The sequence below is a fragment of the Aplidium turbinatum genome, chromosome 16 (genome assembly GCF_918807975.1).
Source record: "Aplidium turbinatum chromosome 16, kaAplTurb1.1, whole genome shotgun sequence".
Taxonomy (NCBI): domain Eukaryota; kingdom Metazoa; phylum Chordata; class Ascidiacea; order Aplousobranchia; family Polyclinidae; genus Aplidium; species Aplidium turbinatum.
The window spans coordinates 5,842,501-5,870,287 of NC_137487.1; the positions used below are offsets into that span (position 1 = coordinate 5,842,501).

Consider the following 27,787-nt stretch of genomic DNA (forward strand, 5'->3'; position numbering starts at 1 on the left):
GCCTACTGTGAATTTGCAAATTGTGAATACAAGAGACATCTCTCTCATAGCAAGACTCGCTGGCTCTCCTTGTTTCCTGGAATTTCAAGATTGTTAGAAATGTTTTCACCCCTGAAGTCCTACTTTGTGTCACAAGAACATACACCAATAGTTGTTAAACGGTTCTTTGAGAATGAAATGAGCGAGTTATACCTTTGGCATATGCAGTTATGCACTCACTAATGTCCGTGTTTCATGGACGTATTCAAGTAGTTGAGAGAGAAAACAATTCCGTTGCAAAAGTGCTAGAAAATTTGGAGCTGGTTCATAAGGTACTTGTGGAAAGGAAGAATGAAAACTTTATGTCCTTGAAAGTTAAAAGGCTTTTAGTTGAAAAAAGAGAAGAGGGATATGAAGATGAATGTAACAATTTTCTTTCCGAAGTTGCAAACCTCTATGAGAGATGCTTAGAGTACGGTACCTGTGCAAATGGATGAAACCAATGGAAAAGTTTGCTTGTTTCAAATGGATGACCTTGAACGAGATACCAAGTTGGAAGGATGTAGAGCCTTGCCTTGGATATCTGATTGGTAAAGGGGTTGATGTGGACGATGCAAAGTGCTTTGACCAAATCTGTAACTTGAAGCAGTTTGTGGAAAGTTACCTACAGGACGAAGAATTTATTAAATTGCCAACGCATAAGAAATGGTGCAAATATTTCGATCAGTCTACGAACATCACATGCCACTCAGAAATTTTAAGGATTGTACAGTTTTTCTTTGCCGTTACATCCCACAATGCCAATGTAGAGAGAGTCTTTTCACTGATGCAAAGTCAGTGGACTAAAGAAAGAAACAAGTTGAGCGTTGCGACGATGAAAGGCATATTGACTCTTCAATATAATTTCAAAGATATGTGCTGTAGTGAACTTTTCTCATTTTTGAAATCACACAAGGCCCTATTGAAGAGAATTAGATCTTCAGAAAAATATGCATGGTCAGAAGAGTAAATTTGTAGTGACTTGACTTACAAGCGTGTCTTTAATTTGTTTTAAGCATGTAATTGCTGTTCTTCCTTTTTTGGCACAACCTAATTCTCATTATTATTTTTCACTCTGAAGTTGAGATTTTTTCAGTGACGGTCCGTAGCTATATTTAGAGAGTGCTTACCCTGCCTGGTGTGAGATTCTGCTCGTGACAGAAGACAATACTTTTCATTTCGGTAGCTGGCGCTTTAGCATGAGTATCGTACAACTTTTGTAGCTTTAGAATTTCGGTAGCGCATATATATGGTCTCATGAAAATAGTCATGCACTGTCCGGAATTTTGCTTTTTCAAATATGGTAACCCTACCATAGACAGACTAAACAAAGTTAACTATAGCGGGTTTAACATGTTTTATTGCAAAGAGATATAACATAATTAAAAAAATCAACTCAAACATTTTTGACACATGCGTGTGTTCTCATGAGGAATTATATATGTAAAATCTGCAATATACATAAAATGAACATTAAATCAAATATAGTTATTACTATCTGAAGCCTTCACAAATTGTTTCACCTAACGGATCATCAGAAGGTCTTATTCAAAAAGACCTTCTGATGATCCGTTAGGTGAAACAATTTGTAAAGGCTTCAGATAGTAATAACTATATTTGATTTAATTCGCTCTGCTTTGCCTTTTTGCTTGGCATTGAGCACTTTTTGTAGTATTAATAGTTTTCATTGTTTTAAAATGAACATTATAACTTAAATCTGACTTTGCCCTATAACTGTAGTTTTAGACTCTGGACTGAAAAGCACAAACTGAACAAGTGATACAAGAATGATTACAAGTAAATTATGCGGCGGGAAACATATCACATGAGGTTTAAAGTACGGTACAGGCAAACAATTAGAACACACACAGCAGGAACAATGAGCCACAGGCGAATAACTGCTTGTTGAGCGATCAATTATTACTTTTGATTTTTAAGGCTTCCATGATCTCTTGGTTGACAAAATGTTCCAATTTGTCATTGCATTTCTTTTGGGCCAGGCTTTACATAAAAACTGTATCCATCCAGCATCGGACTTGCTTGATCATCACTTGCTAAAGTAAACTTGTAGCATGCGAAGTTCCAGGTTGTTCAATTGTTACTTGCTCAGTTTCATCATTTGCCAATTTTAGCCACTTGCTGAAATGTTGCTAGCTGAGTTGTCAGTTGCTTAATTGTCATTTGCTCAGTTCACAACTGCTGACTTGTAGGAGACTCATTTGTGTATTTTACAAATGAAGATTATTGAATGCGTACAGCGTACCGGTAGGCCTTAGTTATACATGTATACATAGGCAGCTTTAGGGTTGAAACAAATTTGTCAACCAAGTAATCATCAGTCATACACTAAAACAGAATTTGACAATAATATGTAGGCCTAATCATCAATTTTCGAAATAGCCCCCCGTTTAAACTTTCCCTCCCTTCAAACCTAAATCATCACTAGATTGATGTATGAATAAATGGGTGAGAAATAAGGTCGAAATCCGAGAAAGTGATGGTACACTGGCGAACATCAAAGAGAGGAAGCTCTGCAACTATGGCCTAAAGGAAGATAGTGTGGTTTTGGTAACAGTATTGAAGGAGAGGTTTGTGGAAAAAGTAGACCTGAAAGAAGCAGAGTGGATCGACAACATTCTGGATTGGAGAGGTGAACTCGGTCGGGTGAGAAAAGCAGTTCTGGAAAGAAATGCCTATGGCCCTATTAGCACCTACTATGGCAAACTGAACTACAGACTAGCCACAAGACTAGATAAAGTAGATATATATACCCATTGTGCTATTTTTTTGTTAATTGGCATAATTCAGGTGACTGATATTATTACAATTTATAAATATAGTTTTATTAAATATTTTTCAGCTAATGTTGTATTTGTATATATAATTTATATTTAAGTTAAAATAATTTCTCCATTGTTTAATAAACGTTCATAAATCTTGACTATAGCAATGTCATATGGGAAAGGGGACCTCACGGGGACAAGGGATGAGTTTGATGATATAGGTTCATCCGGGTATAATTCTTATCCTAACAATGCTAGTCGACCATCCCAAGCTGACTATACCAGACTGACACAACTGATCAGCTCAAACATTGACAAGATAACAAATCAAGGTGATTGTTTTATATTTTAATTATATAGTTGCTAACTTTGAATACGCTGATGCTGTTACTTATAGCCTAATTCATTTTAAAATGGTCACAAGTTATTTTGAGAATAAAAATTGTCAATATAATTTTGATTGGCCTCTAATTAATATTCACTACATGTCATCATTTGTTTTCCCTAGTTTATCTTGCTTTTTGCCTTCGTAGATGAGGTGTGGAGACACCTGATGAGCAAAAATCAGCTTTAAATTTAACACATGTCATGTCTTAAATGAAAATATTTATGGGACAATTAAGACATGTGCACTATGCACTTATCAGTTGACCAGCATTTATCTTAATCACTGATTGGATGGCTCAAGCACAGAATGTGTAAAATGTTAAGTGCTGGACTTCCTGCATTCCATTGTTTGCAAGATTGGCAGTGTTATATATCTGACTTACATTTTTATATTGTGAAGAAGGGAGCGTTCTTCCTGGCTGTCAGCACAAGACTGAGCACTCAGTAGTACAGCGAGCAGTTGCGATTCGCTAACCATAACGATGTAGCTTCCACGTTAGCCATTTAGACCATCCAACAACTATTATGTTTCTAGTCTATCACTGTCAATTCTTGCTACAATCGGCTGCCAAGAAACAAATGTTTTTTATATTATTAGTTCAAGACATTAAACGATTGATCGGCCAGCTAGGCACTTACCAAGACACAGCAGAGCTGCGAGAACGTTTGTAAGTAGAAAAATAGTAAAGTATATACCATCACTAAATTTTATCAATCATATAATGATTCAGTAGCTATATATAATATATATATAATAACATCTATAGATTTATGGCCTGTTTCGGTGAGTCCAATTCGGTGAGTCCGATCCCTATTTGGTAATTTTTTCAATTTTTTTTTTAATTATTGGGTACCGTAGCCTAATTATCATTGCCGTTTTAGGGTTATATATTTAGTAGCAGACCCATTGATGTTAGATGTTATATTTTTTAGTTAAGTTTTTCAATACTAATCCAATCGATTGAGTTTTGCTTAAATTAGCAGCATGATTGTGCTTACTTCACGTTTCACAATGTATATAAAGATATTAACGACCTGTTTTAGTCTGATGCTGTGAGTTCGCTGTGGTAATAGCAGATTGCACTAGTTTTCGGAACACAGTTCCCTAATCCCTAGTCATGTGCTATGACAATTAGTCATAACTAACTGTGCAAGCTATTACCTCAGCAAACTTGCAACATCAGGCTAAAACTGGTCATTAATGTCTAGATTGTGATTCAATGCTAATGTTGTGATATTATATAATACAGTATTAATCAGACATACATTCTGTTTGGTGTCATACGAGTAGTAAAAGCACAAAATAACACCGTGAAAGAAAAACTGTTGCTGTAATATCGATATTACCGTTTTTCAAAATAGACTAAATTTTCTGCATGAAAATAAAGCTCACAGTGTAGGATCCCATCATGCATATTCCTCCTATGTGTCTGAGCCTAAAAGCTGTGCACCTTGTTTTCTTTATGCATTTCACACCCCAACTAGGTCTAGCACCACTAATACAGTAGGCTGGCCCCTTTTTGGGTGATTTTGGAAATTGATTAGGCCTGGGTGTTAAATTTTTGCTTTGACCCAAAAAAATGAGATTCCCAAAATTTTTTTGAAGTTGAACCATGTTTAGACCCTGCCCCAGGCCCCGGTTCGTCTCGCCAGTTGACGAAATTTAAAACAACCGTAACTTTTACAATATTCATGTTAACCAGGTCATGTAAGTACTCATTTTCATTGGTTTTTCATGGAGAACAAGTATGTACAGGTTTTTGATAGGTTTGGCTTAATTTTGGAAGTTTCGTTTTTTAGTGTACAAGTAATACGTTGGCATATCGGTGCAGGTATTGCATAGTACAGTCTACATGTTGTGCTACTTCCAGTTTGTCCTTGAATAGTACAGGTTTATCACATGCTTGTATTTCACAATCACTTTTTTTAATGGAATTTTACTGTGTATTCTCAAACATTAAGATGTAGCAAGAAGTACAACAACAAGGTTTGTAACTTGGGTGGTGCATGAATACCACAGATTATTGCAACCATGCAATTTTCACTGCAATGGAGGACCAACAAACGGTACACAATAACAACTATACACTGAATGGCACTTGAAAATACACATTACATTATAGTAACCATACAGTTGGGTTGCATGTAAAAGCACACATCATGACAACCATAATCTGGTATCAATGAACCCTTGTTATTCTCGCAATGCAGCCTTTCTGGTTACACGGTAGTGTGGACCATTCCACTTCTTGCTTCTGCCAGAAAGCTTGCATAGTGCTTCTCCAACTTGTCGGCCTTTGCCAGTGATGCGGCTTGTTGACTCTGTAGTTAGCTTAACTGCTCGCTCTGAAACTGACTATGTATGATTAGGGTAATTGAACTGAACTGGAAAGTTAATACACTGCTTGATGTCACAGTTTTGCAGGAGTGGCGGGCTGGCGGCTCATGTATTTGCTGGTATCCTTCGGTTTGTTTTTTGTCAGGTATGTTGGTGCAGCTCTTCCATCACATGCCATTGTTATCATTTTGATATAACATGTGGCATCAAAATTTAATTTCGGAAGGTAGAATTCTCGAAGTTTACCTTGTGATTTGGTTCGTCGGATTTTTAGAATGATCTTCACAGCTTCTGAACGAATAGCTTTATTGTCATCCCCCAGCATTCCAAGTAGAAGGTTTGCAGGGTGAGCAAAGTAGCAGTTATTCTGAACACAAGTTTGCACAACATTGAGATCACCAACATCTAAAAGTAAATCTCTCTGAGTTGCTATTTCTTGGTATAAAAGTAAGGAACCTTATTGAATTGATCTTCTATGTTTTATGTTGATGTGCAGTTTCCAGTATACACCAACAATATATGTTGCCAGCTTTTTCACAGCAGGATAGGATGGAGATTCAGGTGTAATGGAAACATATACATCCTGAGCAAGCGAGATGCTAAAGTTAACCATCGTGCATGTGATACCGGACCAATTTCTTTTGTCTCCGTGCTTTTTCCTTCTGACCACAAACTTTCTTTCTCGTTACCACTGCTTGGTAACCAATGTCTTGGTTATAAGCAGTTAAAATTTTGGCTACCTGCTCATCACCAACATTGATCTGCGCTGCAACAACAGCTGTCTTTTGCAGTGATTGTGTGAAGTATGAAGAGCTAGAAGCTGACTGGTGTTCCTTCCTCATTTTTTCTAGTTCTTGCATTTCGGCTATTATTCTGGTCTTACTTTTTGTTACTGGAATGGATGCAGCTGTGTAGATTTTACAAATGCAGTCATAAACTTCATTGTAGAGCACAGTTTGTCCTACATCATTTGTGTACTTAATATTTTGCAGATACAGATAATGCCTCAGGACAGCTAGCTTAAGCGGAAGCATTGACTGACTCATGGGTTGGTACGTACCAATATCAAGCGGATCTTTTGCAATTTTTCTTCTTTTTCTCTCATCCATATTAAAAATTTGACAAACCTTACAATACTATGCTGAAATCAAGAGAATAAATACAGTAAACACAAAGGCAGTTGCTTCAGACATTGCTATGCAAAATGAGGCTAATAAGCGTAATAACAGTAATTTTTCAATTAATTACAAAAAACAAGATTTCTAAATCATGCCATATGTATCAAAAACCTTCAGATTCTTGTTCTCCATGAAAAACCAATGAAAATGAGTACTTACATGACCTGGTTAACATGAATATTGTAAAAGTTACGGCTGTTTTAAATTTTGTCAACTGGCGAGACGGACCGGGGCCCGGGGCAGGGTCTAGACATGGTTCAAATCCAAAAAAATTTTGGGAATCTCATTTTTTTGGGTCAAAACAAAAGTTTAACACCCAGGTCTAATCAATTTCCAAAATCACCCAAAAAGGGGCCAGCCTACTAATACAGGGTGACCCAAAAAAACAGGCCCCAACTTTAATTAGACCCCGTTTCTTAGTGTTTCGTCCCAATGAAATGAAACTTTGGTTATAACTAGTTTATTATGTTCAAAACATCACATCAAAACACTAGGGTCTTTGGCCTTTTTTTCTTCGTTCTACAGCATGTGTTCCAGATGGCCTCCATTTACCTCCGTGCATTTTTTGAGGCGCAGCACGAAGTTGTCTATGACGTTCTTACAGACTGACTTGGGAATGGCTCTCATGTCCTCCCTGATGGCTTCCTTGAGTTCCGTGATGGTTCTGGGTTTCCCTGCGTACACTCTGTCCTTAAGATAGCCCGAAGGAAAAAAATCTGGGGGGTTTAGGTCCAGGCTATGGGGTGGGTGTGCCACTTTGTAACTTTTTTTTCATAATCAAGGTCTCAACCCATTTTGGGGTTCCTTTTAGGACCAAAAACTATCCCAAAAATTTTGGGGGAAAAATATTCGAATTTAGTGGCGCCACAGAGCACTTCGGGCAAATTTGGAGCAAATTTGGCCAAAATCGCTATATCTGACTGACCGGTAAGGATAGAGAGTTGATTTTAGGCTCTATTGAAAGGTAATCATCATGTTTCTATATGCTTTAAAAGAACATTTTTCTCTAAAACAAACAGAAATTAAGTTATTGCTAAAAAACTGATTTTCGCTGAATTTTTGGGCATTTTTACTGTATTACATAGTATTGCCTTACACTTTGTATAGGTTTTAGTAGATTGTTTTATTGGTAGTTTGGTGTTATACAATACATGTCAATAAGTGAGTTTTATCAATGTATAGTAATTTCGTTCTCTTCTCAAGATCATATTGCCCTTGCTAAGCTAAGGCTTGTAAACGAATGGTACTATGTAAAAAAAAAATGTGCATGTTTTTTTTTACTAATTAAAACAAAACAAGAAAGGATCATACAGCACAGACGATAAAGAAATTTACAGCAGAGTAACAATATCTTAAATTACAGTCCAGATGAGGTGGAAGCAAGATCAGCATTTTGCAAAGTTTCTTTCTTTTGGTTCGGAACCAATCTTCTTACTTCTAGGACTGTTTAAAAAAGTGCAGATTTCTGCGCCTTGTTCTGGGTTAACTTGTTATATGTCTTTGCTAATAAAATTGCCCTTTCTGCAGCGTCATTGAGTACATGCATATGCTCAAGTGAATGTTTAGCAGCTATATAGGAATCATTTTTGCTCTATGTTCTAGCATGTTTTTCAATGAAAGCACAATCTAACTTGCTCCTGTGTGGAATGAGCCAAAAATCTGGTCCAAACAAGTGATTCATGTTGGTTGACATTGTTATTTCTGCAGGTGTGACTAATTTTTCCAAGTTTTTTAACAATGATTCTGAAGCCGGTTCATATTTTAGCAATGTTTTACGATATTTTTCCTTTTCTTGCACAGACGATAATGCAGAAAACAATACCAAAAATACAAATGGTTCACTAAGATACCACAGATGTTGCATAAGACGGTTTATCATTGCTGCAATGAACTTTGAAAAAGATTCTGGAAGATCATTCTTTTTTTTAAGTTGAAGAAGAGTTTTAAGCAGATGGAGATCGTTATATGGAGCATCAAATGGAACAGGTGCGGTTATCAATGCAGCAACATGAAATAATATCAAAAACAAGTAAAGAGATCTATGTTCGTTTGCTTCTACCTCGGTAATTTTATTGAGTTGAACAAACTGAAGAGAATACAGAAAAAGCTTTAACTCACACAGTAATTTGGCCATCCATCGTGCATGGCTCACTGCACCAATGCTTTTGATCACAGGGGCTATCATGTCATGGGGATATGATGCAAGATATAGCAAAGAATACTCAAGAACCTCTTGATAGTTATCCTTTAGTGGGAGGTTTTTTAATGCATTTGTTGCAAATTCAACAAAATGTTTAACGTATGAGTCAAGGCTTCTGCTAAATGTTAGAAATGGAAACTGGTCATTTACTCTGATGTTTAGCCAGACATCTTTCATAATTTTGTAAAGGCCAGTCTCAGGAAAGCTTGATTTACCAAGAACGGTTTCAGCAATATCACCCACCACTCTCTCATAAATATGATGACGACAATATACATGCAACAATTTCTGACCAATATGATTTTCAAGTCTAACCATTACTAGTCTAAACAGTTTAATTACTAATCTAACAGTCTAACTTGTTTGGACCAGATTCTTGGCTCATTCCACACAGGAGCAAGTTAGATTGTGCTTTCATTGAAAAACATGCTGGAACAAGGAGCAAATATGCTTCCTATATAGCTGCTAAACATTCACGTGAGCATATGCATGTAGTCAATGACGCTGCAGAAAGGGCAATTATATTAGCAAAGACATATAACAAATTAACCCAGAACAAGGCGCAGAAATCTGCACTTTTTTAAACAGTCCCAGAAGTAAGAAGATTGGTTCCGAACCAAAAGAAAGAAACTTTGCTAAATGCTGATCTTGCTTCCACTTCACCTGGACTGTAATTTAAGATATTGTTACTCTGCTGTAAATTTCTTTATCGTCTGTGCTGTATTATCCTTTCTTGTTTTGTTTTAATTAGTAAAAAAAGTTTTGGTAGAGAGTTTGCTTTGTTGAACCATAGAGAAATAAAACAAAGTTACTTTGTTTTATTTCTCTTTAGTAAAAGATATGCACATTTTTTTTTTATTTACATAGTACCATTCGTTTACAAGCCTTAGCTTAGCAAGGGCAATATGATCTTGAGAAGAGAACGAAATTACTACACATTGATAAGAATAAACTCACTTATTAACATGTATTGTATAACACCAAACTACCAATAAAAAAATCTGCTAAAACGTATACAAAGTGTAAGGCAATACTATGTAATTCCGTACAGAAAAATGCCCAAAAATTCAGCAAAAATCAGTTTTTCGGCAATAACTTAATTTCTGTTTGTTTCAGAGAAAAATGTTCTTTTAAAGCATATAGAAACATGATGATTACCTTTCAATAGAGTCTAAAATCAACTCTCTATCCTTACCGGTCAGTCAGATATAGCGATTTTGGCCAAATTTGCCCAAAGTACTCTGTGGCGCCACTAAATTCGAATATTTTTCCCCAAAAATTTTTGGGATGGTTTTTGGTCCTAAAAGGAACCCCAAAATGGGTTGAGACCTTGGTTATGAAAAAAAAGTTACAAAGTGGCACACCCTACTATGGGGTGCCCACTCAAAATCAGTCTTGAGACTGATCACTCGGTCTTCGAAGTTCTCTTTCAGCCAATCTCGGGACAGGTTTGAGGTTTGAGAACTTGCGCCGTCTTGCTGGAACCAAAACTTGCTCATGAGCGACGGGTAGAGGGTCTGGAGCTCACTCTTGAAGGTTTTGAGGACCTCCACATACCGCTCCTTGGTGACTGTCACTGCTGCGCCAGATTCTTCGATGAAGATTGGTCCGATGATGCCTCTGGCCGAGATTGCAGCCCACACCGTGCACTTAGGAGAGTGCAGAGGCTTGGTGGCTACTTCAGTGGGTCTGGAGGACCCCAGAAGACATTTGTCTTGGAGTTCGCCTTTCCGTCAAGATGGAAGTGGGCTTCATCTGAGGTCCAAAGGAGGTTAAGGAAACCTGGTGTCTCCTCAATCTTCTCGAGCATCTTGACTGCCATAGCGCTCCTCTGCTTTATGTCTGAGGCTGTAAGGGTCTGCATCGTCTGTATTCTGTATGGGTAAGCCCTGATATCGTTTACCAGCACTCTCCTGCAAGTCTCACGGGACATACCGAGAGACTGACTTCGTTTACGCACAGAGTGTTTCGGACTCTGCTCGAGAGACTCCTTCACACTTTCGACCAGCTCGGCTGTCCGCTTCTTGGCACGTCCCGAGTGGCCTGGACGGTTCTCACAGGGAGCGTTGAGGTTCTCCACGGTCCCATACTTCTCGAAGTGGTCCACCCAGTTCTGAATTGAACTGCTTTTGGATGAAGCCTTTTCACATTCGAACTGATGCATGAAACTGTGCTGGGTTTTCTTAAACGAGCTTGTCTTGTAGTAAAATTTAACACAGTGTATTCTTTGTCCCAGCTCCCACTGGAGTCTTGGTGTACTCACGGTCGTTGATTCTGCCATGTCCTATAAAATAAGGGCAATCGGTGAATAAATAAAGGAGATATGACATAAAGTGTACGCGAGGCCCGTTTTTTTGGGTCACCCTGTATATGTTTTCTGAGTACATTTACTGATTGACTTTACTGATTGTTTTTATGCAGACACGAAAGACAACACTATACGAATCAGGTATGCAAAGACACAGCCGAGTACCTTAAGAAAATCAAAGCCATCCCTTCTGCTGATTCGGCATCAGACCAGGTAATGCCTCCTTCAACTACATAGTTTTAAGTGTCTTTTAAAAATTCTGCCAGATATTTTATATGACACGAAATATATGATAATGATTTTGAGTTTAAAAAAATAAATATTAGCTTAAAGCTGTAAGTTTAAAAATGATATAAACATGAGCATAAAGATGATGCTCTTTGACATAAGCTCTTATCGCAATCGTTATCTTGGTTGAGTTTAATTTGAAATAGTTTGGCAGCCAGTGATGTAGCAACCCTATTGCAGCGTGAAATGATTCCACTGGCAGTTTAATCCACTCGCATCACAATGACTGTTTCAATGTTGAGTGAGATTTTCTGTATCACTTCCTTTTGAAACAGGCCTTGTCCAGATATCCATTCAAATAGGATTGCTAGATAAGGAGCACATTTAGTTTTGCTTAAGAATTCATGATCACTGTTTCTGGGTCAGTTTTGATTTGCAGCCTTCTCCAATTTTTTTTATGCGCAGCAGGCAAGCTACGCTTCCTGCAAGTATGTTTTTCTAGAATGTCATGTGCAATGACTAGGGAATTGTGTTCCAAAAGCTACTGACAAACCGCTAGGGTACTACCACAACGAACTCACGGTGTCTATTTTAAGTTATGTAGCTTACACTCATCATTACCCTCTAGTGTGAAAAATGAGTTCCTCAATCTTCAAAACGGTAAAATACAATATTACCGTAGGAACAGTGAGTCTAAAATATGACAATAGCCTAGGCTACGAATCATGAAGCGTGGTAAGAAAAAAATATACTTACTTAACTTTCACCAAGTGGTAAATGTAGTGATTAATCTGCGATCCTGGGTGGAATAACCCGTTTGTCACTTTAAAATTCAAATTATACAGAAACAGATTTTAGTGTGTCGCACAATTTTGTGTTGCCTTGTGTAACCTTAACCTGCAAACACGTCCGGTGGTTACACGCAAACATTGAAGTTTTGTTTACTAAACTAAAAATAACTTGGTTGTTTATATAATCTAACTTGCATTCATGCAAGTCACGAAATTCTGTGAAGAAGCATAGAATTTGGTTTTTCAGCGACACAGAAAAACCCAAGTACAGCTTTTGATGGGGAACTTCAGTGATGTGCTTAATTCTTTTCAAACCGCCCAACGTGAGGCTGCCTCTACGGAGAAGGAATGCGTAGCTCGTGCCAGGGCTGCCAGTGCTGCCGACCATGGACCAGGGAGTGATTATCTCGTCAAATTAGAAGGGTACGTTATATGTAAGATTTATCTTATTCTTCAGACTGAAAGGTTTTTTTAATATGAGATATTGCCGAACCTTTGTTCACTGACTTTAAAGGGATTAGTCTGTTTAGTTGAACCGTCAAGCGATCTGCTGAATTTCTTACTTTTTTCTACCTTTTGAAATCATTCAAGGCTTTTCAAGGAATGCAAACAGGGAATTAAGGGCTAGATCTTGCTCAATAAGAGCATTTTTTTCTGGCCCATTAGTTACGTTGTTTCTGAAGTAATTTTCAAGAGTACAGAATTAACTTTGCATTTTTTATCACTTGTTTCTGCTTGTAAATGCTAAACATTGTTTAATACACTCATACATTAAATAATTGATAAGTTGCCATCTACCGACGATACGTGTGTTCTTGCACAGTCTGAAGAGTGCCAATTAATATTTACATTCGTATTGTTTAATTTGACTGGACAATAATTCAGACTAGCCCTGTTTGGAGATCTAAAATGAAACTGAAAAATTTACATGTTTGGTTGTTGCAGCATTACATACCCCGGGAATGAAATAATATTATAATAATCGCTTTTTTATTGTGCTCTACAAACAGGCTTGTAGTGTAGAGGTAGCTGCCGAGGTGGACTGGTTTTTTTAAAAGGGACCTGGCTAGATCTACAAAAAGCGGAATGGCCCGTTTCGGCGAGTCCGATTCGGCGAGTCCGATTCGACTGGTCCGATTCGGCGAGATCCCTATTCGGCGAGAGCCTTTTTCGGCGAGTGCCCTATTCGGCGAGTTTTTGAAATTTTTAAAAGGAAATTATCGGGTACCGTAGCCTAATTGCAAATGCCGTTTTTACATCGTTTTAACGTCGCTAAACGTTGAAATCGTGCAGAAAGGAATAAAAAGAAAATGTTTGAACTATTAAATTAAAATTCGTCATGTCAGTTCAGTTATTTTTATTTTTGACCATCATATCAAAAACAATGCACGTCAACATAGCAAAGGTAGAAGCGACAATTCACGTCAACATAGCAAAGGTGTAGAAAAAGGTAGAAGCGACAAAACGCGAACGTTAAAACGTGCTTGTGACCGAAGTAAGTTATTGAGTTGAAAGAAATTTGGCAAGGTTGCATCACCTTCAGAAAAATTTAAGATATGAAGGAAAAATAAAACAAAAAAAATGTTACAAAAAAAATAATGTTTATGTCTATAAGTTAGTACTTTTGAATAGTTAAAATCATAGGCGCCTAACTATTTTTTTGGCCGTGGGGGGCGAAAGCGTGTTTCATCAGCAGCAACGTAAATTCAGCGAAATGTCACGCAGATGGATGACGTAATTATGTCGTCACACTAGGATTGCTTTTATTGCCACACTCGGAGTTATCGCTACGTTCGACCTACCGTTAATTATTATAAACAAAGCTCGACCAAAACACATGCTATGCGTCTGAGTTGGCTAGCGGTTGATGGACTGCGACTCTTTGAGCTAAGCGCAACATAAAGTTTAGCAACGAACTAGATTTATTAGCATGAAACAAGAGACGAAAAGGTTTACTAAAAGGTATACTGTAAATGGAATGAAAATACTAACTTGATCATATGCTTGAAAATATACCTGTTGAAAGCAAAATCATTCATGTTTACATCAATTCAACAGCACGTCACCTTTAATAAATTTAAAAGTTGCTGACATCCGTAAACAGCCCTTGAAAAATAGTTACAGAGAGACGTTTGATTAAGTTTTCGACTTGACATTGCTCCCTTTTCACTACAATATCGCAACTTATGGCTGACCAGCTTTCAAGTTTCAATTCGCTGTAATACGCCCGTTTTCGTGTTGCAGATGAAACAAAAGATGCGCATATTCCCCCGCCTTTGATCGGGTTTCTATGCCAACGGACGTGTGTGCGCCATGCAGTTTGCGCGAGTCCGTTGTTGTGTTGATTATGCCGCTTGTGCGACTGTGGGCAGTGCGGTTTGTACCAGCCCTTGTTACGTTGGTTAGTGGTAACCTCGGGCCGAGACTTTAAGTTCATTTTCACAGCAAGCGATTCACTGCCGCGACAATTCTCTGCAGAGGTTTCGACTTTCGAAAGCGACAGCAAGGCTGTTTGCAAGCGCATTAAGTTAAACGCACGCTGCGTCAACGTAGCAAATTATGTTGTTTTTGGGTGCATTCAACATCTGATGACATTGAATCGACGCAAAATGGTAGATTTTTGCTATGTCACAGGCAGCAAAATCAGTCATTTTTACATTGATTCAACGTCTGCAGACGTTAAATCAACGTAAAAATGGCAGATTTTTTTTGTCTGGGGTGGGATTGTAGCATCGCTGCTCGTTCTAGTGATTATTTACTGCGAAGCTGTTGCGGTCTGCATTTAAAAATGTTTTCCTGCTGCCGATCGCTAGTTCATCTATTTTTTTATGTATCAATGCCGCATAAAAAGTTGCTCCCACGCGGAAATATGCGTGGGGGCCTGGCCCCCACGGCTTAGACGCCTATGGTAAAAATGATTAGTTTGGATCAACAAATGTGTGACCTACACTCCTACAGCTTAGATTGAAAGGAAATTATCGGGTAGGCTACCGTAGCCTAGTTATCCCGACTAGCAAAAATTTGTTCCAAGAACCCAGTTAGCCTAACAGTTCATTTTTACATTGTAGTAACAGAATGAAAAGGCTAACCAAATGTGTGGCCTATCGTTTTAACGTCACTAAACGTTGAAATCGTGTAGAAAAGGGTGCTTTTGCTGACTAGGATACGTTGAAACTGAGAAACATTCACAGAAGCCCTACGATACGTTGCATTTTTAAGATAATGTATTCAGACGTTGAATCAATGTACAAATGAAATGTTATGCTAAATGGGTTCTTGGAACAAATCGTAGGGCTTCTGTGAATGTTTCTCAGTTTCAAAGTATCCTAGTCAGCAAAAGCTCCCTTTTCTACACGATTTCAACGTTTAGCGACGTTAACACGATAGGCCACACATTTGTTTAGCCTTTTCATTCTGTTACTACAATGTAAAAATAAACTGTGTTCTTGGAACAATTTTTTGCTGGTCGGGATAACTAGGCTAAGGTACCCGATAATTTCCTTTCAATCCAAGCTGTAGGCCACACATTTGTTGGTCCAAACTAATCATTTTAACTATTCAAAAGTACTAACTTATAGACATAAACATGATCTATTTATTTTTTTTTTGTAACATTTTCTTTGTTTTATTTTTCCTTCATATCTTAAATTTTTCTGAAAGTGTTGCGACCGTGCCAAATATCTTTCAACTCAATAACTTACTTCGGTCACAAGCACGTTTTAACGTTCGCGTTTTGTCGCTTCTACCTTTTTCTACACCTTTGCTATGTTGACGTGTATTGTTTTTGATATCATGATCAGAAGGAAAAACAACTGAACTGACATGACGAATTCAAGCACGTTTTAACGTTCGCGTTTTGTCGCTTCTACCTTTGCTATGTTGACGTGTATTGTTTTTCATATGTTGGTCAGAAATAAAAACAACTGAACTGACATGACGAATTTTAATTTAATAGTTCAAACATTTTCTTTTTATTCCTTTCTGCACGATTTCAACGTTTAGCGTCGTTAAAACGATGTAAAAACGGCAATTATAATTAGGCTACGGTACCCGATAATTTCCTTTCAAAATTTCAAAAACTCGCCGAATAGGGCACTCGCCGAAAAGGGAACTCGCCGAATCGGACTAGTCGAATCGGACTCGCCGAATCGGACTCGCCGAATAGTAGCAGACCCACAAAAAGTGTTGCCGGATGAGGTATTCTGCTCCAATTTGAAAGAACTTGTAAAAACACCGATGACAAAACACAGCTTTTTCTCAAAAGTTTTAGTTTCAACAACTAATCAAATAAATATAGTTTCGGGAGAGAGTTTGCTTTTTTATATTGTCTTTGGTATAATCAAATAAAAACTTCAAAGTCTAGGACTCTAGGTGTTTATCGATATTGTTATCTTTTCGAGCATTAGTTTTGTTGAATGAAACTATTGCTAGAAAAGAAAAAAAGTGATGTGTAGGTTTAAATCAAATTGTTGTTACGTTTAGCAGACTTAGCAACCAGCAACTCACTGCCTATGAGCATGTTTTCACATACAGTATATAAATGCACATCTAATAAATAATGGTCAAAGAAATACCGCAAAAAAATTTTTCTGCTGTTTTACGTTAAGTAATAAATCCATTTTTGCCCATAAAACCCAGTTTGTTTTTACCAATAAGCCCTTTTTTTCTTTAAAAACCCGGGTGGGTTTGGTTTTATTAAATAATCCGGGTGTTTTACAACTCTGTCTACAACTTCTGGGGTCTTTGAGCAACACGGCTCATTTTTAATTTTATATCATGTTTAAGATATCGTCACATTATGACCTGATTTATTCTCACTGCGTTATGCAACAAAGAACAAAGCAATCGGTATCGTTTTTAAAGTCTTCTATTTGACCCGACCTGGAATCGATCTCAGACTCAGATCTACCAGCCCTAGAGCCGAAGGCGAAACTACTCGGCCACTAAAGTGGTGCTGGGAATGGATAGCATGCTGGTGCCACTCCAGGTTATACACAATTTGAAAAGACCCCGCCTTTTTTATTGCATTTCTAACAGGTTCCCAGTCAGATGTTGATTCAATGTAAAAATGACTATAAAAGTAAAAGGTTACTTGTTTTAGGTTTTAGTTTTCACCACTTTACAGGAATTTACAAGACCAGCAACAGTCGCAGATCTCACAGGATGAGTTGCAGGAAATTCAAGAAAGGGAGACCGCAATTCGCCAGTTAGAGGTAAAGTAACCCTGTTACAACTGGTTTTGCTTATAAAATCTTAGGCTTGCCCCCACAGCAATTGTTAATAATTTTTATACCCTCACCACAACATGTTTGCACTTTCCAAAATAAACACCTATTCATTTGCAAGTAATGAACTATTGTAAAGTTTTTTCTTCAGCCGCACTTTAAAGAGTTACCATTTATAGCACATCATTTCTTCATACTTCTCCAAAGACAGTACTTTTTGCACTATTGAAATTGTACCCTGATTAAAAGTATCCTTTTCTTAATTTTTCCTACCTGTGTTAAATGTTTTCACCGCTAAGCAAACTGTTACCGGTTCAAATAGATATTTGTTCAAATGTCTCATGTTTTCAATAGTGTATCGCCATCAGGGAAGCACTTTCAACCCCCGAATACTTTTAATAGCATATTCTTGAAGGCACCATTACACTTACAGTAGATTTTGTATCGTGTGTTTATTTTCCGGTGTTTTTTATTCCATTTGTCATACATTACACACATTTAACAGTTCTATATTTTGTTTACGGCAACTAATGAGCTTTTTGTACTTTCAAAATACCAACTGTCTTTAATCAAGGAAGTGTTATTGCTTTTTGTAATACCTGTACTGGCATAGTTTTTTAACTGAGTTATCGCTGGGCTCAGAGCGACATTATGAACGTGAACCAGATTGTCAAAGACTTGGGGTCGATGGTTGAAGAGCAGGGACAATTGATAGGTGAGGTTTTGTGGCCGTGCAATTGACTTGATACCCGCATGTTTAAAAGCCGTTGCCTGCAATTTTATCCTTGCCGTTTCATCATGTCTTGCGTAAGTGACTTAGTGGCATAGGCAAGATTAAGCTTTGATGCTGAGTATCCTTGCATTCGGTATGGCTAAAGTTACATCAGTGGATTGTTTAACAAAATTGTTCAATCCTAAGCGCGTCCTTTGTTAATTTGGTCGCTGTGTGGAATTTGCGTCTAATAAGGTAACTTTGCCACAAATTTTGAGTTTAAAATTGACTCTTTATTCAACTTTTAACTCAATCTCATCGCGATCTAGCTCAAACCTCTCCAAGCTACATCTTGCTTGTGACAAAGCTGAATCAAGGATATGATGATGCTGAACAAGCCGTGCCCGAAGCTTTAAAGTGTTTTCCTACATCATACAACTCTAACTACACTCATTGAATTAAACTGGTTTCTTGTTGTACCACAACCATTTTTTTCTAACCTAAAGTTTCCCTTTCACTTGTAATTCACCTGTGGAACATGTTTGTGTAGAGCACGGAACACTCAGATATTTTTCAACTGTTGATCAACTGGTTTGACATCACATACTAAAACACAGATTTTGTAGAATGGTAAGTCACTGCTCGGTGTGACTGTTTTATCCCCGGAATCCCATTATCTCGACTTGGGTACGGTTTTGTGCGTGGATTGAACGCCAAACTTGCTATTTTTTCAACAATTTAGGTTTTTTTTATTGAGGATTTCGTGATAAAGTATCCCAGATAATTTCGTATAATGTCATTTTGTAGGATGGTCGAGCCATTGTTTTGGGCCATGGGCCAGCCACGTTGCAAATGTTCTATTTTTATTGCACTATTTGAGATTCGGCTGTCACCATACAAGGATTGCTCAGAACAAAGATATTTCGAAACTGAAATATTTTCTCTCTTTTTGTTATAAAATTCTTCATTTTGGTTTTGTTTGATTTCAGAAGAAAAACAATTTCGTTTTTTTTTTTAATCTCGAAACGAAACCAGTTATTATTTATTGACGCATTTGTGCGTGTTTGGGCCGAAAATATTTTGGAATGTATCATTTCAGCATAACTTTTATTGCTTGCATTTCCTCTCGCGTTATTATTTTTGTCAAGAATTTTGCTTGTTTTAACAAAATTTTTGCTTTAAATTTCCTTGCAGAGAACGACCACACTGTGGTTTATCTTTAGGTGGCATAAGGTCGGTTTTACATTGCAATTCCACCCATCATAGTCTCCTTTATCCACAGTGATTAGTTTTTAGCGACTGTTTGTTGCTTGGTCAATAGCAGTGGTCTTCAACCCTTTTTGCTTATGGTCCACTAAAACTGAAAGAAAGTTGAAGGTGACCCTTGGATATGTTATCATAACAAGGTCACTGTTTTTTTTATTAATTGGTTTATTTTAAACGAGAACAGTTCATATAATACAAAAAACAAACAACAAAAAAGTACGATACAAGTATCATAACTGATGAACTAGCCTACGGGTCTGTATTCTTCAAGTGATCCAGAAAAAATTGACTTTTTAACCACACCCTGGAGTTTCACATTGAAACTTTGCAGTTACATAGATCTCAGCATTCTGAGCTCAGAAAACTTTCAATTTTTGAAATCGGACTAGTATTGACAAAGTTATCGCAAGTTGAAATTTCTAGTGTTTCTATTGAATTTTGCATAGTAGGCTATTTTTGCATATAACATTTCTTGATTACTGAAACTCTTGTAACTTGAAAACCTGTCAACATTTTTTTCTAATAGTTTGCAAGATCACATAAGTAAGTGTGCTGAATGAGATTTATAAGTAGTTATCGTGAATTTTGACCTTTGAACCTTGAAAATTGGGGCCAAAGTTTTATCGCTTTTTTATGTGCAGTCATGCGTGACAACATTTCAAATGTCTGTAACTCAAAATGGGTAATTTAAATTTCAAAAAAATTTTTTTTGTTTGAAAGGTCTTGATGAGGAGATTACTTATTACTTATACATATCAATGGTATTGTTTTTTAGAGATGCAAAAATAACAAGATTTAAAATTAACTAGTCTCTTAAATAAAACTTGAAACTTTAAAACTATTTGGTTTTACAAAATGTTAAGATTAATCAGATTTGAGCTTTTAAGAAAACACAAATAGTCGAGGTTCACATTCTGGGTAACTTCGTGGAAAGCCTGGACACCAACGTCAAGGTGTACCCATTATCAAATCCAGGTTTCCTTATTTCATATCCATCCCAGAAAGGAAGCCCTTTCACATCAAATGTATCAGTGTTGTGAAAAGGGAAATGAAACTGGATCCATACAAAAGTCAAAGAGATTATTGGTGTACATTCTCTACTAAAACATTCCAGGATGAAGCTTTTTCCAAACCACTCTGTATTTTCTTCATGGATGCTGCATTAATCCGATAAAATCCTCTTGTTGCTAATGAAGGCACCTCAGTGATACAGATAATATGCTGGAATGGTATCCAACAGAAATCATCTTTTTCAGGCCAGAAAAATGACGAAGATGGGCCATTTGGATGCATAAACTTTATGAAACAATCTTCTTGCTCTTGATCAATGCTTTGCACTATACCAATGTACCACTTCCTATCATAAAGAGCTGCAATGAAAGAGCCGCTGGTAATTGCTGGTGAAGATGTTGGTGCCAAAGTTGTTGTTGAAATTAAAGAATAAGTCGAAGCAAGACTAAATCGTTTCATTTCAATTTTATTTGGGGAAACAGGCTTGAAATAGTGGAAACTTCTTGTGCCTTTGATGATAGAGGCATGATTAAATCGTGTCTGCAATTCTGTCCTAAGTTTTAAGAGAGATTGACATGAAAGTTCAACAAAATGGATGGATGGATTCTTGGTTATACAGTGAGTCATCATATATTTTACTGTTAAAATCTGGTGTGCATATGGGCGGCGTAAACTTTCCAGGGCAGTTGAGCGCTTGACAGTGCCACCAATGCCATCACAAGGTGATTTGGCGTGGCTGGTGGCAAAAAATGACCAATATGCCTTGATGCCAAAATCCACTTCATGATGGCAAAGATTGTAAAAGCTCTTGCAGTTTTTGTACTGGGCTGCGCATCCATCAGTGAAATACTCTACTTCCTCTAAGTCAGGAACACAATTTTTCAAAAACTTGATAGTTTCTTGCTGAATACCACAAACCATTGATACATCATGTTCAAGATCTTCTGAAAGAAAGCAAATGCTTTGATGGGACAATGCATCACCAGCACGGTTAAAATAACAGACCACAGGATGTACAGTGCAACCCCTGTGTGTCCAGTGATAACCCTGTGCTTCATCCTGTATGTGAAAGGAGTAGTTTTCACTGAAATCCATAAGAATTATTGCAGATTTTACATTTATTTCCTCTTTCCTCTTTTTCAGGTATTGGGATTGTAATTTCGAAATGAAGTGGTGAGGCACAAGCTTTTGCATCTTTTCAATCAGGAATGAAATATATTCTCGGATAGGCATCTGTTGTGTTATCAAATCAGTCCTGTCTACAGATACCCACTGCTTAATTTCAATGGTTTCATCCAAATCTTCAAATTTTGCTTGCAAGAGGTTTTCCACTGTGGCAATATTAGGACAGTTGCTGCATCTCTGAAGCATACAGTCTTGATTCTCAGAAGAACATACCATCATCTCTATTATATCCTTGTAAGTCTCCTCTAGCTGTGCTGCATGCAAGAGCAGATTTACATTCTGGTGAATTGTGCAGACACACACTGAATGTGTTCCAGATGCACCTGCACCAATGCAACACTTTGGTCTTAATGTGCAGAACTTAGAAAAACCTATTTTTGTATCTGGATTGGATGCTTTGAATGCCAAGTATAATTCTTTTAATGTGCAAAGTAGTAGAAATCGGCCTAATTTCATGGGACACATATGTCCCAGCGGCGGTCCTCAAAGGGTTAACACAAACTTTCATACAAAAAGTACGTGGAATGACTTCTTTTTTGAATGTTTTGAAAATGCCAACCAGTTCCTATGTTTCAAACTTTACTTATGTGGTGGGAGATAAAATAACAGCATTAAAAAAAAACGATCTCAACAAGTGATGTGAAGTTTTGTAAATTTACCCCACATTTTGTATATTGTCATTTATGCATATCTTATGAAAAAATACCGTTGATTTGCCTAAAAAATGTAAATTCTTATTGTCAAGACCTTTCACCTAAAAAAAAAAAATTTGAAATCCAAGTTACCCATTTTGAGTTATACACATTTGAAACATTGTTACGCATGACTGCACATGAAAAACTGATCAATTTTTACTCCAAATTTCCAAGGTTCAAAGGTCAAAAATTATGTAAACTTCACTTAATTCTTATCCAGCATACTTACAAAAGTGATTTTGCCAAATACTGGACAAAAATGTTGACCTACTTCAGAGCTGCAAGAGTTTGAGTAAGCAACAAATATTTTATGTGCAAATGCTATGTAAAATTTGATGGCAGCACTGGAAAATTCAACTCGCGATAACATTGCAAATACAAGTCCGATTTCAAAAATTCAAAGTTTTCTGTGCTCAGAATGCTGAGATCTATGTAACTGCAAAGTTTCAATTTGAAATTCCAGGGTATGGTTAACTGCTCTGGATCACTTGAAGAATACTGACCCCTACGTATGGAGAGTTGCAATAGAAAAGAAAGTGATCAGAGTGACAAAAACAATCAGAGCCTGTGCAAGACTATTGTCAGATCGAAAGCATCGAGACACAAATGAAAACCTTCCTTTTCATAGCAAGACGTCAGATGTCGGTCGGTATATCACACACAACTTGGCGTTTGCATACAATCAAGTTTCATATTGCTTTCATTCTATCAAGCTTCGTGGCCTTCTGAAGATAGCACCGTGGCTCACCACCGGTAGAAAACCGCTGGTTTGTAGTATGGGTTTTCATTTGGGATTGTCCTTATCTTCTGGTATATATTATTCTAAAGACTTTAAATTCTATTTGAACAAGGACCTTTTGATGATCCTCCTTTAGGTGAAACAGGCTGTCAAGGGTTTAGATAGTAATAACTATATTTGATTTAATTCGCTCTATTTTGCTTGGCATTGAGCACTTTTTGTAGTATTAATAGTTTTCATTGTTTTATTATTCTAAAGAGATAATTTAAGGAAGCAGGAAAGTTAAATCCCATACAAATGCACATGTTTTGACCTGAAATAGCTGAGTGAGCCAAATTTGCTTAAATAGAAAATCAGTCAAGAATGATTAAAAGTAAAAAGGTGGTAGCTTCTTGTCGAAAGACGTAACATTTACATCCAGTCTCCGCGCCCCCTTGTGATAGCTCGGTAGAAGTGGACAGCCGTCAACAAAATACAACAAAACATTTCTGCCAACTTTTTTTTTCTTTATTTTCTTTGCCTGATGTATATGATATCTTAGCTTTACAGTGTAAGCCGAACTGAAAGGTCTTTTGCAAAAGCACGTCTTTACCATCACCTCCAGAAAGTAGTAAATGATGCATGATAGACCCACATAAACAACCTAAATTGAGCCAACAGCTACTAGATACCCTTGCTTTCTTTGTTGAGAGGTTGCATATGTCATCTGAACATTGTTTGTATGTTTCCAGCAGCAAGTGCTGTAAAATCTGTTTAGTGTTTATCTTGTAAACTTTTTCTGTTATTTATGGAATATGTTTCATCTTATGTCGAACGACATATATATATACCCTAACTAAGTAAGACCGAAAGGGAACCGTCGAAGTCACGATTAGTTTTTTGGCTTTTAAAAAAACCTTAAACTTTCAATTCATCTGAATTGCTGCCACAACCTCTCATCCCCGTCCAATTAATGCCAAAGCTCTGAGCAGCATGACTCGTTATGAAATTATGCCTCAATCACTTTGCTCACATGAGGATGTTTGCCCGTTTCAAGTCCATTGTTAGATATTCCAAATTGATCTGTCAAAATTGTTATCATCTGTTTTGCGACTTTTTTGAAGTATCTTTTTTTGTGATTGAGAGAATTGTTAAAAATTTAAAAACTCTCCAACTATCCTCATGTGAATGCGATCTACGAGAGATATTTCTCAAACAAAAACACGTTTGCTGCGGAAGCACCTTGATTTTACCACTGCTAGGCGGACATCGTGGATGTCAACATGATTTTTAAAGACCTTGGTACCATGGTTCATGAACAAGGAGACATGATAGGTAAGCAACAACGCATGTAAACTCTTCTTTTCGTTCTAATGTCAATGTTAAAACTAAAAAGCCAAATTTATTGTCTCAAATTTTATTTTGATTTTTGATTTCACGTCAATAATTGTTTCTTTTATTAATTTTTCGTCTCTGGTTTCTCTGCTTCCGCTTTCAACTGTTCACTGGAGGTTGTGGTATAGCGAGTAACTAGTTCCGTGTTGCCGTTTGGTTCTCTCGGTAATTAGTAACAGCTTGATTTAGGCTTTGCTGTCATAACCTTTCTGCCATGACCAATGGAAATTCACCACAGAGTTATTGATCGTTTGCTGCATGAATCTAATCATTTCTAATTGATACCCAGCTAAAAAATCAGTCCTTTTTACATAGATTCAACGTTTGCAAACGTTATTTCACAGAAAGGACCTCACCAATCAGTTGTTTTTACGTTGAATCAAATTAAAAAAGGACCGATTTTCTGACTGAAAACTCAGTCCAAACAATTTGTTTGCCACTTAGCGTAATAGTAATGTCGCACTCAGTAGTATAAACTGTGGTTACAAAATAGAACTCAACTTTTCTGCGTCTTTCAAGTTCCAAGAACCACAATTTTTACAAGAGTGCAATGGGCATACTGGATAGGATAAGTTGAGTCTTTACCACAATAATCTTCCCACAACTGCATGATAACATTTACCAATTTCATTGTGTAACTGTGTGTGCTTTTATTTTTATGCTTAGGTTTTACCTACGTTTAGTTTGGAGCATGTTTTCTTATTATATTCTTAGTCTTAGTATAAACATGGTTAGATTTTGACATATTGACCGTATTCTATGGAATTTAATCTCTAAGCATCCAGTTTGCTACATCCAATTGAAACTTTTCAATAACTGAATACTTTGTGACAAGTCCACGATAAGACCCATTCTCATGGCTACTCGTTTCCATCATGTAAACTATTTCCTCGGAGACGTAAATCATTAACTTTTGGTCTCTGTCAACGTCACGTTAGTATTCGCCTGGTGTTTGAAACCAAACTCTACTTCATAATGACGTATTCTGTCCCGGCAGTGTATCAGACCAGTTAGTATAAAAGTGAGTACAATTCACAATAGATCCATCGCCATTGACCAATTATGTCATCATGGATTGTACCCGTTGCCTAAGGTTCATTGGTCAACAACAGCAAAGTCATGCTGATGTTATGATAAGTTTCTTGTTACGTGTGAACAACATAATAAACCTCATACTTTTCTATTTTTGAAAAGTTGTTCATTCTTAATCTTTGATGCACTGTATTTAGTAAATTCGTGCACTTGTTTCATCCACTTGTTAAATTGTGTATCTATTGTATTCTATGTTTATTGTTTATCTTCCAGCTAGAAAGATTTTTAATTGCACCATTTTGTCTAACAAAATTACAATTGACCCAACAAGCTACAGACACTACTAGCTAGCTAACCACTCTGGTTTCAACAGATAGCATAGAGGCCAACATCGATGATGCCGGAGAAAATGTCGTACAGGGAAACGTGCAATTAACCCAAGCACGGGCCAGTCAGGTACACACCGTTTGTCTTGTTCGAAGCTGTGCCTTAGTTGAAAAAGCTTTCTTTTGTTGCTTTCTTTTTTCTCGTGATTTGTGTCGTATCTAGGCATTTGTCGGAGTTAAAATCGAAATCAGTGGATTGGAAGCACAGCGTCATCTTGTTTGCTGACATTCAAGCGTGTCAATAAGGGTTTTATGAACCAACAGCGGATTTTGTAAGCGGCTAATTGCGTTAACGAGTTAGTCAATCAAGAATCTATTTGCACAAAATTCATCAGTGGACTAGTAATCTACAATTCTAATCAGTAAATTACGCTTGTTGCATAAGTAAGCAATTAATCCGCCGAAAAAAGTGTTTAATCGTCCGATTTGCTTTATCGTTGGAGTTTTCACTGTTGGTACATAAAACTCTAAATGTCTTTCCAAGCAACACCTTCTTTAATTGGGTGTCGAACCAATGACCTATCGTTCGTCGGACAAACTTCACAACTTGCCACCGATACGACCACTTACCTAGTCAGCAAGTCAGTCTTATTTTACATTGATTCAACGTCTGCGGACAACTGTCGTGTGTAACTTGTGAAGACGAGGTATAAAAGTAACCGCCTAGTAAGCCTTAGTTGATGCTCGTAGTTGGGAAGCATTCAGACGAGTTGTTAATCAAGGGAATTTGTGTATAAGTGCAAATCTAATTCCGCTTTATATCACACGGACTCAATGATCTAACATTGTTTTACAGGCCAGCGCCAGAAAGAAGAAGTTTATTTGCGCCATCATATTGGTCATCGTCCTTATCATTGTCATTGTTATTATCGTTGTCACGACAAACAAGTAATCAAAGTGTGATGTCATTGTCACCAACGGCATGTAATTCCCACACAGCAAAGCAACCGTTTTTTATGTCTGCAGACTTTGAATCAATGTTAAAAACGATTGATTTGCTGCCTGGGTTGCTGGAATGGAGTTGTCATGCATTATCACATTTGTCAGTAATAATTCTACTTTGATTTTTTTTTTTAAATACCCCATCAAAGACATGGCAGATTGCCAATACAAACTCAACTTTGTGCGGCTTTGTTTTTAAAATTGACCTCGAATTGGGACACATCAACATGTGAAGTCATTCATTCATTGGTCAGAAGGACTGTCGCGTTGCTTCTTTGTAATGTATTTTTGAAGGAAGAAAACTGCATTGCATGATGCTCTAAAGTCCAAATGAAGTAAATGGCAAACAAATGTTCAGTCAAACAATTTTGTCTACACTGGCACCTATTGATGTATTTAGTGGCATTTTATTTGTACTTTTCCTTGGAAAAGTGTAAATTCGTTCCCGACGCCTAATCCTCGTTTTCACTTGCTTTGGTACCTATTTCCAAAACTAACATTAAATTTACAAATTGGATCGTTATCCTGCGTTCTCTCATCGCTTTGGGAAGTTTACCACCAAAGAAAGCAGAATCATTGAATCAGTAAAAACCTTCGAATTTTATGCCATAAAAATTATTGACAACAATTAACTGATATTGGCTTGTAAAATAAATAATAACAAGCAGATTTTTATTGCACATTTTTTCTTGTGCATATTAATAGTTGATGTGTGAAAAAGTGACAACTTTCATCTCTTTTTACTTGAGCGCTTGAAATTATACCTTGGGTGCAATAAGAGATTTACCCACAACGCCCAGGTATCTCCACATTAGAGTATTTGGACAAGCTTCTCAACTTCTGCTCTCACATGGTTGTGCACTTAAATTAACGCTTATTACCTGTGTATTGTTTGCTTGGATGTTGCGGAACGTCTCCGCAACTGGGATGTGTCAATTACTATCGATGTTTTGGCTTATGCACCAAGTAATGTACAATTTAGAATAATG

The 27,787-nt window shown here is 37.1% G+C and overlaps 1 protein-coding gene across 2 annotated transcripts; it reads left to right on the top strand.

Moving 5' to 3' along the window:
- Window positions 1-2,384: 2,384 nt before the first annotated feature.
- Window positions 2,385-27,787, top strand: LOC145785054 (syntaxin-7-like). Of its 2 annotated transcripts, none has more exons than XM_082596757.1 (8): window positions 2,385-3,133; window positions 3,787-3,856; window positions 11,326-11,425; window positions 12,479-12,654; window positions 17,357-17,444; window positions 18,099-18,171; window positions 25,844-25,926; window positions 26,653-27,787. In XM_082596757.1, the coding sequence occupies exons 1-8, from the start codon at window positions 2,968-2,970 to the stop codon at window positions 26,746-26,748; spliced, it is 852 nt and encodes a 283-aa protein (XP_082452883.1). In that variant the 5' UTR covers window positions 2,385-2,967; the 3' UTR covers window positions 26,749-27,787. The 2 variants fall into 2 exon arrangements, with proteins under 2 accessions (XP_082452883.1, XP_082452882.1); XM_082596756.1 differs by lacking the exon at window positions 18,099-18,171 and adding an exon at window positions 24,306-24,378.

Coding starts and splice junctions, on each gene's coding strand:
- LOC145785054 (XM_082596757.1), top strand. CDS start 2,968: ATGTCATATGGGAAAGGGGACCTCACGGGGACAAGGGATGAGTTTGAT. Junction 3,134..3,786: donor TGACAAGATAACAAATCAAG/GTGATTGTTTTA, acceptor TTATATTATTAG/TTCAAGACATTAAACGATTG. Junction 11,426..12,478: donor CTGATTCGGCATCAGACCAG/GTAATGCCTCCT, acceptor TTGGTTTTTCAG/CGACACAGAAAAACCCAAGT.